This window comes from Oreochromis niloticus, linkage group LG7 (genome assembly GCF_001858045.2).
Source record: "Oreochromis niloticus isolate F11D_XX linkage group LG7, O_niloticus_UMD_NMBU, whole genome shotgun sequence".
NCBI lineage: Eukaryota > Metazoa > Chordata > Actinopteri > Cichliformes > Cichlidae > Oreochromis > Oreochromis niloticus.
In genome coordinates, this window is record NC_031972.2 from 49,977,581 (window position 1) to 49,991,190 (window position 13,610).

A 13,610-nucleotide genomic window follows, 5' to 3' on the forward strand; every position below is an offset into this window, starting at 1 on the left:
ACTCGAACACAGGACCTTCTTGCTGTAAGGCCCCGTGGCCCAATGTTACTTTGCTTCCTTGAAAAATATGAAGACCAATTCAGTCAGTTCATATCTGTTCATGTAATTCTTTTCCTTTTTTTTCTATCATATGCTGTTATGTTGTGGATGTGAATGTACTACAGATGGAAAGTTTTTTTTTTCTAGTTTTGGATTTTCATGATGTCAAGGAGCACAGAAAGGCTTAATAAGACACTCAGAAGCCCCTCCCACCTACTGTTCAAACGTTGCATTTATGAGGTACTGTTAGTCAGAAGAAAGTTGGCTTAAAGTAGAAAGAGAACGCAAAATATATTGTATCAGACTGCAGATGAACTGGGGGGACTCCATCAAGACCCAGTACAAGACAAACAAGCTACTTTAACTACTCTACTGTAGTTTGAGTTCACAAATAAAAATATCATAGTTGGCCCCCTTTAATATGAAACAGCTAGGAGAAGTGTAGCTTGGCTTTGCTTACTGCAAGCAGAGAGAAAAGTATTAGTTTGTGTGTTCCATCCAAGCATCAAGATGCTATAGCTTGTCTGTTTCATTGGTACAAGAAAAGAAAGCTGTTCTTTAAGTTGTTATAACTTGCTGTAAATTCCTGGAGCGGTGTTGTCACCATCTACCAAAAAACATGAGCAGTAGGCCTTGCTGGCTCCATGAAATCACATCTTTTCCATTTCATGCTTCAAATGAGACGTAATGTGCTTTAGAAGTGCCGATGAACTGGTTTTGTTACGGTGTGTTGCTATCCAGGGTTTATGCTAACCAAGATTTTGTTTTCCTGCATAGAGAAATTGTTTGCTGTCCCCACAATGGCAAATAATTTGTAGCAGGGAGGAACCTTCACTTTCTGAACCTGAGGTTCAAAGCGGGTGTTCCTGAGATAGTCCTGACTATTTCAGGTTTTAATCAGTTTTTAATCAGTTTTTCTATAAAAACCTTTCACATGATAAATACCTAATAATACATTTAAAAAAAATACGTGTATATACTATCATTCCCACTGCTCTTTCTATACATATAAAAATATGACATGTCTTCTAGTATATTTTACAATATATAGCAACCATTTATACACAGTACAAATTACCGCTGTATTTAATTGAATCTGTATTTTTATCAGGGTTTTTTGTACATTATATTTTCTTATTTATTTTTGTATTTTTCTTTTTCTACTATATCTCTAATTCACTTTTTCTTTTTGACCCTTGTGCTGCTGTAACAAGTGAATTTCCCCAGTGTGGGATTAAATAAAGTCTTTATCTATGTAACAGAGGGGGGTCAAGACAATGAAATTTTAAATCATTCAAGAGATTGTAGGCCTAAATCACAGCACCACAGTTTTGACATCACGCATCCATCAGCAGCTGTTTATTATTCATATTTATATTGTGATTGAAAATAATAATTTTCCTGACATCTGTTGTGGCTAACATTTCAAAACTGGTCCCATCAAGCGAGTACACCCTGTCGGAAATCCTTTATCAGCGTGCATTAGCAGAATGCTAGCGTTTCTGTGGGCTACACCATCCTTCTGTTGAACACAGTAGTATTGGTATTAATAATTATTTAATGCCTATAGCTCAAGTCACTCCGATGGATAGAGATCAGTGTTTTTTTTACATTATATTGCGACACATTTTCCTGCTGTAGGCTTAATAGGTAGTTAAAATAGTCTTGATAAATTGGCTATAGTTTTAGCTAGAGTTTAGAAAAATCACTGTATAATAAACAGAAAGCAATTTTAATTTGGTGTTTTTGGTAATTTGGTACTATTTTCTCAAGTGTTGTATGCTTTCTTTCTTAAAGGGAGCATGCTCATACTTCTATCAGGTAAGGTAAAGCAGACTCATTACTTTTATTGTAGTTATACAGAATTAAGTGGACCGATCATTTTTATGCAAGCAGAAACCCCCCAAAGACCCATTGCAAGCCAGGAAAAACCCAGCTAAGGTAATCTTTGCAGCAGCTGCTGCAGGCTGCATATTAAGAGAAGAGACATGAAAGTGCTATCAATGTTCTCAGCTAATGGGCAGCAAGAAAGCAAAGGGGCAAATGTTCCGAGAGACTACATATGTTACTGAAAGGACATTTTGTCAGCTTTTATTACTTTAGTGTATTTTCTGCTGATGTCAAATAGCTGCATAGATGCTGCGAATGCAGGATTTTGACCATTAATAGCCTAAAAGGTATCCATAATCATTTCTTTGCTGCTTTGTTTAACAAACAGTTCAAGCGCTTGATGCATGGCAAGTTAACAAAACAGTATGGGTCATCTTGGCCCTGGTATAATGGGAGTATTGGAGTCTTGCCCCATTTGTAGTTTCTTACAACAAAGAAAATCCACTTCAGAAGATAATAGAATAAGATCAATGCCAAGACCCCAGATGGCCCGATGACCACAACGGAGTATAATAATGTAGTGCACAGATAAGGTCAAGCAGATGCCTGATGCTATTACAAAGAAAGGACGGAGAACACACATACGCACGCACACACACACACACACACAAATACACACATTAATCAGTTGCAGGACTTTCTGCCGTGCCTGGTTCCCCCTCTCTTTCTCTCAGTCTGCCTGGAGGAGCCATCAGGTACGATTAGTTCAAGCAATAATGGCTAGTGCTTAATCAGCAGGTCAATAGGCAATGTTTCGCTCCATTCCTCCCATCTTGGCCAGCGCTAATATAACACTTAACAAGGAGAGCAATCCTGGCCATTGTCTCCCCCCCCACACACACACGCAACAATGCACATAAAGAGACACACACTTCAAGAGAAATACTTATAGTTGGCTAATCCAAATAAAGATTCTGTTAAATTAGGCATCTCTCATCACTTTTATCCCAGTATCTTCCTGCTTTTGGTGTGTTGTTTGTAGAAAAGGCACAGGTATAAATAAGATGAAGCATTACATAAACACAGTAGACTTGTTGTATTATCCCTACAGGCTTGCAACAGAGTGTAAAGTTCATTAAGTCAGGTTAATGCTAATCTTTGGCTGTGTGCAAGTACGAATTTTTTTAAAGACTCCAGGCAAGAGGAACATCTGTTTGCAAAGTCTAATCCTAATTTAGATAGATGCTGGCGCTATTCAGTCTTTATTAAAGGCAAGCAGAGCCGTGCCTCCTCTTACACGGAACACACGGTCGCTGGTCGGCGGATGGTGTCAGCGTTCAGGCAGGGCGGTGTGTAATCTCACTGCCACATGCTGTGACATCAGCAGCAGAACAGGAAGCAGTTCTGACCATTTGACCAGAAATGGGACAGAATTAACGCTGCAATTATGAAAAGAGCTCGAAGCAGGATACTTGAACGATACAGCGAGCTGCTTCTTCATACAAATGCAAATGCCTTTTTTCCCCCCCTCCATTTAAACTGGTGTCACATCCTGTCGTACATCTGCACAAAAATTACATTTGTGAATGGAAGAACTTTTCAAATCCGTAGCAGGGAGACATACAGAGCTGGCGGCACAATCGGTTTTTTTTAAGGAATTAACTAATTAGTCTTCATTTCCACTGTGTGCATTCACATTTAAATGAATTGTTTCTTGAAAGGCGTAAAACTGAATTGCGAATATCTCCCAGAAATTTGCTCAACTTCAACAATATTTACAGATATATCTTAGAGAAAAACAGTGAGTCCACACATTATATCTTCAGCTTTAACCAAACAGTTTTCTTGCAGTTTGTTTGGACTAAACTGTTAAAAGGTTAAAACATCAGTGCATCTTCTTCCCTTGCAGAGAGAAGCTGAGAGCCAGTTCTCCACATAACAATGCTATGTTTTGTTTAAGCATACAAACTACAATAAAAAAAAATGTATAATAATTACAACAATAATGTTTTTCCACTTGCATGGTTAGGGTTAAAAATTCCCAAGACAGCAAGGCAATTCAGTCTACAGTCATTTCTCTGTGTGTACATATTTACTTGACAAAGTCACTATAGGCTATGTTTGTAATCCAGACCAATCAAATGAGGACACTGCAGCACACTCATTTGACCAGGCGCTTAAGGTGACATAGAAAAGGATCTGTACACACTCCTTGTGTATTTTTCCACTTTGGTTTTGTACCATAAACCTTGTGAAGTAGGAGAAAGTAGTGGAATAACTATTTACTCTTATATGAATGACAAATGACATCTCGGGCAATGAGGAATGCAGTTCAGTAGTATCACTGCTATTAATGTGATGTGTAGTACAACTAGTATTACTACTACTATTTATGAAATTGAAGGATTTTCCAGCTGGCATCGGGCAAGAAGTCGCCAGTCTGGTGTAGGGCTAACACAGAGAATCGCACAACCGTTCACGCTCGCTTTCAAATTTACAGCCAATTTAGAATCACCAGTTAACCTAACCTAACAGTCATTGGACAGTGGGAGGAAGCCAGAGTGTTTTGGAAGAACATGCGAGCTCCGTGCAGAGAGACTGCAGACAGCTGGTGGATTCAAACCCTGGACCTTCTTGGTGTGGAGCAGCATTGCTAACCACTGCACCGCTGTGCTGCCAGGTTATATTAAACACAATAAGAGAGATGAGGTTGATGCATGGGGATTTTGATCTGATGTGTCTTTTGTCCTGTGTCCCTCCCATCACGCCCAACCGCAGATTGCTGTCCTTCCCTGCGCCTGGTTCTCCCTGAATGTGTGTTTCTTTGATTTTTTAAAAGTCACCGTGATTTTTACGTAATAAAATTATAATATAACATTAACTGTAGCTGCTGATGTCTCATCACTACAGTGCATTATCTGATTTTTCCCCAAAGTTATTATACATTCATGTGAAAATGCACTTTGAAGAGTTTTTTTAATCTCTTGATATATTTTCCCACCTCCCTGCAAACCTGTTCCTTTCCATATGGTTTGTACGATTTTGTTTTCATATGATTTGGCAGGTTAGTGAACACCACAGCACCAATAAAACCTAGAATATGTTTAAGACTTGCTACAGTGACCAAAACACTTTTTTGTCAAAGATCGGTTCATGTTGGATGAAGTTTGAATAGTGCTGCACTGACAAAATGCAGACATCAATAAAAGAACATCAATTTCAAGCAAATTTAAAAGACCACACAAAAAAGAAAAAAAAAACATGATATTAAAGATTTTAAACCTCTTTGACGTGATTCAAAAAACTATGAAGTTTAACCAAAAGTATGAGTGTTAAAGTGAATGGTGTAGTGCACTCAGTGACAAACAGTGGAAGAAAGTTTAGAAACCAAACACTGGCTATCTCTGCAGCGACTTCACTTCATCTTTCAATTTCTGGGATTTATCTGTAAAAAAAAATATTCACTTTAACAAAGTCAGGTATCACTTTGAGAGTTACACAACCACTTTAGTCTCTTTTGTCAGTGCACTGCTTTAGAGGAGACAATAAGCAGCTTCTTCCAAAATCTCCCTAAATATAGAGGCGTAAGTATGAAAACAACAATAAGAGGAGAAACATGAAATGACTCCTCAGTCTCAGTGAAATAAATCCCTTATCTTCTCCTATGGGGGGCAATTAGGCTAATAAGACGATGACTAAGGAATATGATTAGCTGAAAGAACCCAGAGATAAAAAGCTGCATGTGATAAGCTCCTGACCCCTGCTGAGGCTACAGCGGCGCTTTGACTCTTCTTTATTGTTTATAAAGGATGGTGTCTTCAGTAAATATTTGAATTAAGGCACAACAAAAGAGTGTACAGACATCTTATTAGTAAAGAAAAATAATAACTACTAACTTATTGTTATCATAACATAAAGTAATGTAACTTAGAGGTACTTTGAGGTGCTCTTAAATTCTGGCTGTGATTTGTTCTTCTCTCAGTCACAGAAATGGTTTAGGTTGGCTCAAAAGAGGTGATGATAACAGTTAAGCCTCTCTCACACACACTGGAGCCACGCCAGCCTGTGCCACACTGTGCGATACATTTTGAATTTGTGTTAGACCCTATCAGAGTGCCATTGAGTCTATTGACTCCTAATTAAGCATCTTTGCTTTCAAACAAGATGGTAATCCAGCTGTAATTAGGGATACTGTCTCACACACGTTGGAGCCCCTTCCACGAGCAATCTTACTTACAGTCAGGAAAAAAGGGGAATGAAAGGAAGGCTGCCTTGGAGTAAACAAATGAACAAGGCCGCATGAGGAGGAGAAAGAAAGAGAGGTGGCCACTGCAATATACTGTAGCTTTCAGGCACACGGAGTAATGGGGACAATGAATAGGTGGGTAGACAAGACACAAAGACATGCTGAGAGCAGATTATGGAGATAAAAATGTTTAATGAGAGGTGTACAGAGGCCTGGCTGCAGGACAGGACATTTAAAAAAAAACAGGCGCGAAACATGTTTCATGCTTTACATTTTATTAACTAGTTACAACACAGCATTGGGAACAGGAGTGAGGTCGGAGAGGAGGGGGTGATGTTTACCACATGATTAGCTTGATGATGACATTTCCAGTGACAACAGCTGTGCAGTGGAGGCCATACAGTACATTAAAGCACATGAAGTTAGGATGAGGGGGGTAAAAAGAAAAAAAACACAATGGAGCTATGACATCATCCTACGCATTCAACTTTACAAACTAATGCATGGGAAGGACAAGGCTAAAAGAGCCACTTGTCTCCAAACGCGCACGCGTGCACTGTCACGCACGCACGCAAACTCCCAGCATGCGGAGTAGTTGCTTTGCCCCACCGTGTATCGACCACAGTGGGTTTGTAACGATTGCAACATGGTGCAGACCGGCTGCAGTGGCTGACAGGAATATTATGTCATTTCGGAGAGTGAGCCGGGCGCATTTTGGCTCCGTATAACCCGCTCATCCGTTTGACGAGATGTGGGAGGCGACGGCTCGGCTCATCGCAGTCCCCCCTTTTCCTTCTCTCCTCAACCTGCATCACATCATCATCATCACCATCATCACCATCATCCGCACCGAGACTGATACTCACCACATACGCTTCCTGGGTGGAAGACAATGTTCTTTGTTGGAGGCGGTCACCCCCAGAGCCAGCTGCATAACAGTAATGTATTTCTGGTAATTCACCATGGTACTGTCCACCGCTACTAAAAATCCAACCCAAAGAAAAGCACAGGTGATCATATATTTCTTTAGTTCCTGGCATCCGCCTCCGCTGCGTCTTCCATGCTCAGCATCACAACGCCATTTCCAGCGCTGAAGGACTGACAGTGAAAACACTCCCCGAGGAGCTGAGAGAAAGGTGCCGTACCGCTGCGACCCATGTCTGCAATGACACTCTGACCGTGTTTTTTTCTTTTCTTTGTTTTTTAGCTCTGGCAAACACACCGCCGATCCATCCGAACTGTGATTTTTTAAGTGTTATTTTTTTTAAAATTCTTTTTAATGACTACGGTCAGGATTTGGACATTATCTCCTTCCTCCTGCCTCCTCCTTCCTGTCCAGGGTTGGAAACACTCTCTTAAAAACGCTGCAGCGTCCAGGCGTCCGTGTGTGTGAGGTAGGGGAGAGAGTGTGTGTACAGTGTAGTCAAAGGGGAGCGACTGGGAGGGAGGGGAGGAGGGAGAGGAGAGGAGAGGAGAGGAGGGGGGGTCAAGGGACCGATTCATTTAGAGATGCTCGCTTGTAGCATCCGTTTAGGAAGTCGAAAGTTTGCCTTTAATTACTTTTTAAAGGTTGCTTCTTTTTTTAAAGTCGACTACCTTTGTTACGTAATACTTCCGGGAAGCGGTACTGACTTACAGGGGCGTAACTAGGAATTCAGAGCTCCCTGAGCACCCTGCCTCTCCTGATAGATGAATGATGCCTGAATTCCGTTTTGTTTTTTCAAAAGGGTCCTGGTGTGCTGGATAAGTAGGCATGTCTCCACCAGTTTTTATGCATTTTAATATAAGATTTTATATATATATGCAAATAAACAGGTGTTTATCCATCTATAAGGGTCCAGATTGGACCCTTCAGGCAGTCGTACAAAAAAAAAATATGACAGGAATGACTACTGATCCATGTTGTCTGCAGCTGCCAGTGTCCGATTCCACGACCAAGTATAATCCCCATCTTACTGAATAAATTATGACATATGGGAAACATGTGATATACAGATAAGCTTCTATTCTACTAAAGAGATGAAAAAACTGAGGCTGATTAATGCAGCAGATTGTCTATACGGCCGCACTGTCACACACCAATGGCGATGCAACTTGGGGCTCTGTGTCCCGCCCGAGGAGTTTTCTGCATGTGGACGGGAAAAATCAGCAGTCCTCCACTTATTGGACGATCTGGTCTACCTCCTGAGCCTCAGCCACCCCTCGGAGGGGAAAAAAGACCAGTGAGAGCACTCAGACAGAAATGCCATATTTTCATCATGCTTTAGGTCTGACTGACCCCAAGTATTTTCAACCCATAAGCCTGTATGTGCTTAGACTTAAACAATATATAACTTGGTGATCATTTAAAAAAAATTCTTATATTTTATCTGGTAACGAGGGGCATAATATATGTTTTAATATCATTTTATGCCCTTAGGATATAATTTTGAGTTAAAAAAAGAAAAGAAAAAGAAAGTTCTCGCTCAGTTCTGAATGTCCAGTGAATGTAACCATTAACTGGGAGATTTTGATGGTCCTTGGTGATTACTCTTAACTTCCAAAGGATAACAGAAAGTAATGGATTGCTTATGTTACTGTGCATTTTTTGGCTTTGTGCTCATAACCATTTATGTATGACATAGATTAGTAGACAGTAACAGGACACAGCTGGTGAGTAATTTAACTTGAGAGTTTCTCACAAGGCTTGCACATACCACAGACACACCAATGAGAATCATACTTAATTGTGAGTCTCCTGTACAGTTTTCAGTGTCTGGGATGTAGAAAGAAGAAATTGAGCACCCAGAGGGCAATGCGTGCAGGCTAACTGAGCAGAGAGAAGCTGCACTTTGAAAGACACGCAATGACAGTATGAGCTAACCCTAAGTCAGGGTGAATATAAGTGACGTGTGTTCACAGTTTACACTTGTCTTTTAAACCTCATACAGTGTGAATGCTCAGAGAAATGCGTAGTAGCTGTCACAGTTGCTCACAACAACCAGTGCAGAGTTAGATGAATGAGAAAGTCTGAAGATTATAACAACTTCATCAGTTCTGTGTGTCTGCTTAACCCCATCCGCACATAAAGCATGTGAACAATGAATATTCACTAGAGTACCTAACACAGTATGACCTAATTTTATTGGACTTTTCCACTGGAGACACCCCTCGTATTTATTTTATTGAACTTCTTTCCAGGGAATTATTACTCTCCCTTATATTTCTATCACTGGGTTATGAATTCTGTGAGCTCATACCTGTTACAACCACATTATTTTTTAACTGCCTTGTACATTTTCCGATCACAACCAGCCATCAGCCATTCAAGGAGATTTATGTCCTGTCTGTTTTCTGCTTTACGAGAGTGCATAAGAAACATTTTCTTTTAAATTGTTTTATTTTTAAGCCCCAATAACTAAAAAGGCAAATATGGTATTTGAACTAAACCTTTGATTGCAGTTCATGAGGTAGCATTTATAATAAAAAAAATATCTTATGTCAGTTATCTAATGTGAAAGCAATATTTTATTGCTTTTTCTGCCTTTTTGATTATGTTTGTGATTGCTGAATTGGAGTGAAGTGTGGTCGTAGTAGCTCTGCCTCAGTGGACTGTGCCCACACCACCTGTCATTAGCAGCAAACAGACGCTGGCGTGGGTTGTTTCCCAGTCAATAGACTGACACAGAGGTGCCGTTGTAAGCTTCAGAGTAAGTCGATTAGTCTAGACTTTGAAGTCTTAGAGGACACCTGAGTTTCTGAACTGCATCTCTCACCCTCACCAGCTCAGACATAAACAAAAGATAAATGGAAACTGGGGAGGTTTTATACCACATACGTCTGCTGCGAGCAACACAATCCTACAACTGACTGAATCGATCATTTAACTGTTGTGTGCTGAAGGCATTAACTAATGATTTAATTTATATTTTAAAAAATCAAAATGAAAATCAAGTTTGGAAACTGTTTCATCATCCAAATGATTTCCACCATACAGCTAAACAGACAGAGCATGACACTAAAGCTGCCAGTGTCAGGGGAGCAAATCCCTCTGTGGCCGACGCTGCTAAAAATGTTTGCACCCGTGATGTCGTGTGCTCTATCTGCGAAAGTATCCTAATCTACCGAACTGACAGTGTTAAACTCTCATTGGCAAACGCAGGGTGACACTGCGTGTGCAAAGGTACAGTGAGCTTCTAGAGTAAATGTTCATACAGGATATGATGTTTTAGAAATAACTAGAGCTGATATGCTGAGAATGAACATCAGGCGTATTCTGAAATGTAAAACAGCCCTTTTGGTGGTTGCCAGCTAGTTACTTCTGGGTGACTGGAAGCAGAAAAGCCTTCGGGGCTTTAAAGGAACCTAAATTCACCCAGTGCTCATATGTCCATAAATTCATTCATCCAGTACCTGCTGATGAAAAGGCTTCAGTGTGCATAAAGTAAATATGATTCAGTTTAAAAACAAAAATAAAACAAATAGTGATTTATATGCATAGACATTAAATGCACCTGCAAAGGCTTGAAACGAGCTTGGCTCCTACACAGGTTTCTGGGGCAGACAGACTATAAAGTAAGAGATCAAATAATACATATTGCTATAAGTATAGAAACACTAGGTTTTCATCCAGTGGTAAAATTTCTTAAAGAAGCACAGAATTGCCCAGTAATGACATTAAAATAGACATATAATGATCTAATGTGTAGTAATGTTAGTGTCGCTTTCATTTTTAACTCATGACAGTGAGGATATGAGGTGAGAGTAACGGTGTAGGATTTTAGTTTGTTTTGAAAATACATCGACTAAATTGTGTGTAATTAGAAAACAGCACAAAGCAGAATTTAATGATCATCTATTAGTGGCAGGGCGGCACGGTGGTGTGGTGGTTAGTGCAGCTGGCAGGACCTTTCTGTGAGGAGTTTGTGAGCCTGTGAACCAATTAAACTAACGTCCAAAGACATTAGTTTAATTGGTGATTGGTGTCAATGTAGATGTGGATGGCTGTGATAGATAGTTAAATTATCCAAGGTGTACCCCACCTCTTCCCCTATGACACCTTGGGACAGACTTCAGCCCAGCTGTGACCCTGAGCCTTGGATATGCAGGGAAAAAAAACTGGATGAATAGATCATTAGAGGTACCTTCCTGTAGACTTTGTTAGATAATTCAGTTTCTTATGTAAAAAAATGCCTACATGAAATCCTGGTTGCAGGCTGGCGGTAATATCTCTGCTTCCTGTTCGTCGCATCTTGAATCCTGTCAACAGTCAGCTAATACATCGATAATGGAATCATCAGTGCAGAGTTGCACTCCAGCAAACCTACCAGCAAAGCACCGTGTCACCTCCCATTGACTAGGATGCCACTCAGATAACTCCCCTGATTAATCAGACTCTGCACATCATCATTATCAGTCATGTAAGACACAGCAGCCATTAAATGATAGGAAAACTGCTGAGGACACACACACAGAGACATTACCGAAGCTTCTCTTTCTCTCTCTCTCTCTCTCTCTTTTGTTTTCACATGCACACATACACACTACAGGGAGTGTGTATGGAAACCAGTGGTAGTGTGTCAGTGGGGAAGCACTAACACAACAGTGGGTCAGTGGCTGTGCTGCAGTCTGAAGCCCACTGCATTTCCATGCACACTCCACTGCAGCACTTTGATGGCACACTGGCATCCCCCTCCTCTGCATCTCCACTGAGGAGCCGGCCCCATCATTACCCTTCTCACATGAGAACCCACTGCTGACATCTCTTATTGTGCGCCGCGCACTCACGCACACGTGTGCACAATTAACACACTAAAGTCCTCGTCTTTCTTTTTTTTTCCCAAGCAAGTAAATAGGACACACGGGGCTGCCCTTCTTTCTTGTGTCCTTCCATTTGCTTGTCCACTTCTTTCTGCACAGCAGAATCAAAGCTGGTTTGTAGGACTCGGAAGCTGCTCCCACAGGAGCCAAACCTGGACGAAAGCCCCGAGAATCACTACCGCTGTAACACTGTGATTTATTACTCGTGCACCAAACAAAGAGGAGTTCACAGAGAAAGTCCTCTTCACATGAATGCACTGCACCAAGAAGACCAAGAGTAATGAAGCACTCACACACGCACGCACGCACACACACACAGTCACACCTCAGCGCTGTCGCAGTGCTTTCTCTCTGTGTACCGTGAGGTGAGTCATCAGCACGGAGAAGCATAACCTCACAGCTCCAGCTAATCTCTCCTCTCCTCCTCCACCTCCTCTTCAACCCGCCAGCATCTCATTTTCTCCACTTATGGATGAAAGCATGGTGCCTTACATCATGGCTGCTGGCTCACGTATAGATATAAGGCCTCAGAGCCAAACACACAGCCAACGCATCCTGGGTAATCACTTCATTTTCCGTGGGGGAACGGGACATGTGCAGATTTTGAAAATACCCAGTTGCTCATTAAATATATCTGTGCAATCATGGCTTACATGCCTTTGAATTTTCACTTCAGTACAGGCTGAGAAGCCTTTGCACATTCACACTCAGATGAGTGCTCAAGAGGTCTTGAGTGTTGATTTTAAAACCAAGAATAGCCGCATATTGTAAACAATCTGGCAACCAGCGGCCTTTAAACTGGATTCAGCAAGCTTCACATCATTCCCTGCACCTTCCCTGTGGGTACACACAGGTTCTCAGTGCCCTTTAAGGCAGAAGCCTGGAGATGTGATTAAATGCTGCGTGTTCACTCTCAGTCAGCAGGATACTGACCAGAGGCAACAAAAAGCCAAACTAATAAACACAGTGCCTCTTTGAACCCACACAGCTGACAATCAATCTGCTCCTCTGCTGTGGATCAGAGAAAGTGTTCAGAGAATAAAAGGGGGAAAAAACTCACATGACTTCACATAGTTCAAACAAGAGGAAGACATTCCCAGGTTGCCTTCACATTTATAACAAGGCAGGCAGGCAGGCAAGCAGTCGTGCTTCACGCTGTCACACAGGGACACATGCTGGCGCACAATTTTTGAAGCCAAGCATCCATCACTTGAGGCAGTTTCTGTCCTACTTCTTCTAAAAGTGAACAAACAAAAGATAACGCTTTTTTATCCTGATATACATGCAGACAGCACTGCCCGACGCTTGATTCGCCAACTGTAGTGACATTCGCATTAACAAAGACAAGTGCACTGAAAACAAGCCGTTCACAAAACCTGCACATGCATGTCAGAGACGTCAGTTTCCAAGGAGCGTCTTCATGTATACGGCTACACTGAACGGTCTCAGGTGAACGCACAAACAAAGCATCGAACCCTGAAATGAAATTTGAAGAGGACTTACATTGGCTTGTTAGCGTACTGCATCTCCTGTGGAGGCTCTGTGACCATTCTCTGTGCTGTTATGCTGTTTAGTGTGTTGGTTTGTTTCTGTCAGCCTGTCTGTGTGGGTATGTGTGTGTCTGTGCGTGTGTGTCAGTGCCCAGGGCCAAACCACTGGGATGGCTGTCCCCATGCTGACTTAGCTGTCATACATT

At 41.3% G+C, this 13,610-nt stretch overlaps 1 protein-coding gene across 1 annotated transcript in view; it reads right to left on the reverse strand.

Moving 5' to 3' along the window:
- tjp1b (tight junction protein 1b) overlaps nt 1-7,528 on the reverse strand; it is a 57,583-nt gene extending 50,055 nt beyond the window's left edge. Inside the window, 1 exon segment of the mRNA XM_013270540.3 lies at nt 6,982-7,528. Coding sequence (XP_013125994.3) covers nt 6,982-7,133 — 152 coding nt within the window. The 5' untranslated portion in view covers nt 7,134-7,528.
- Nucleotides 7,529-13,610: the final 6,082 nt, after the last annotated feature.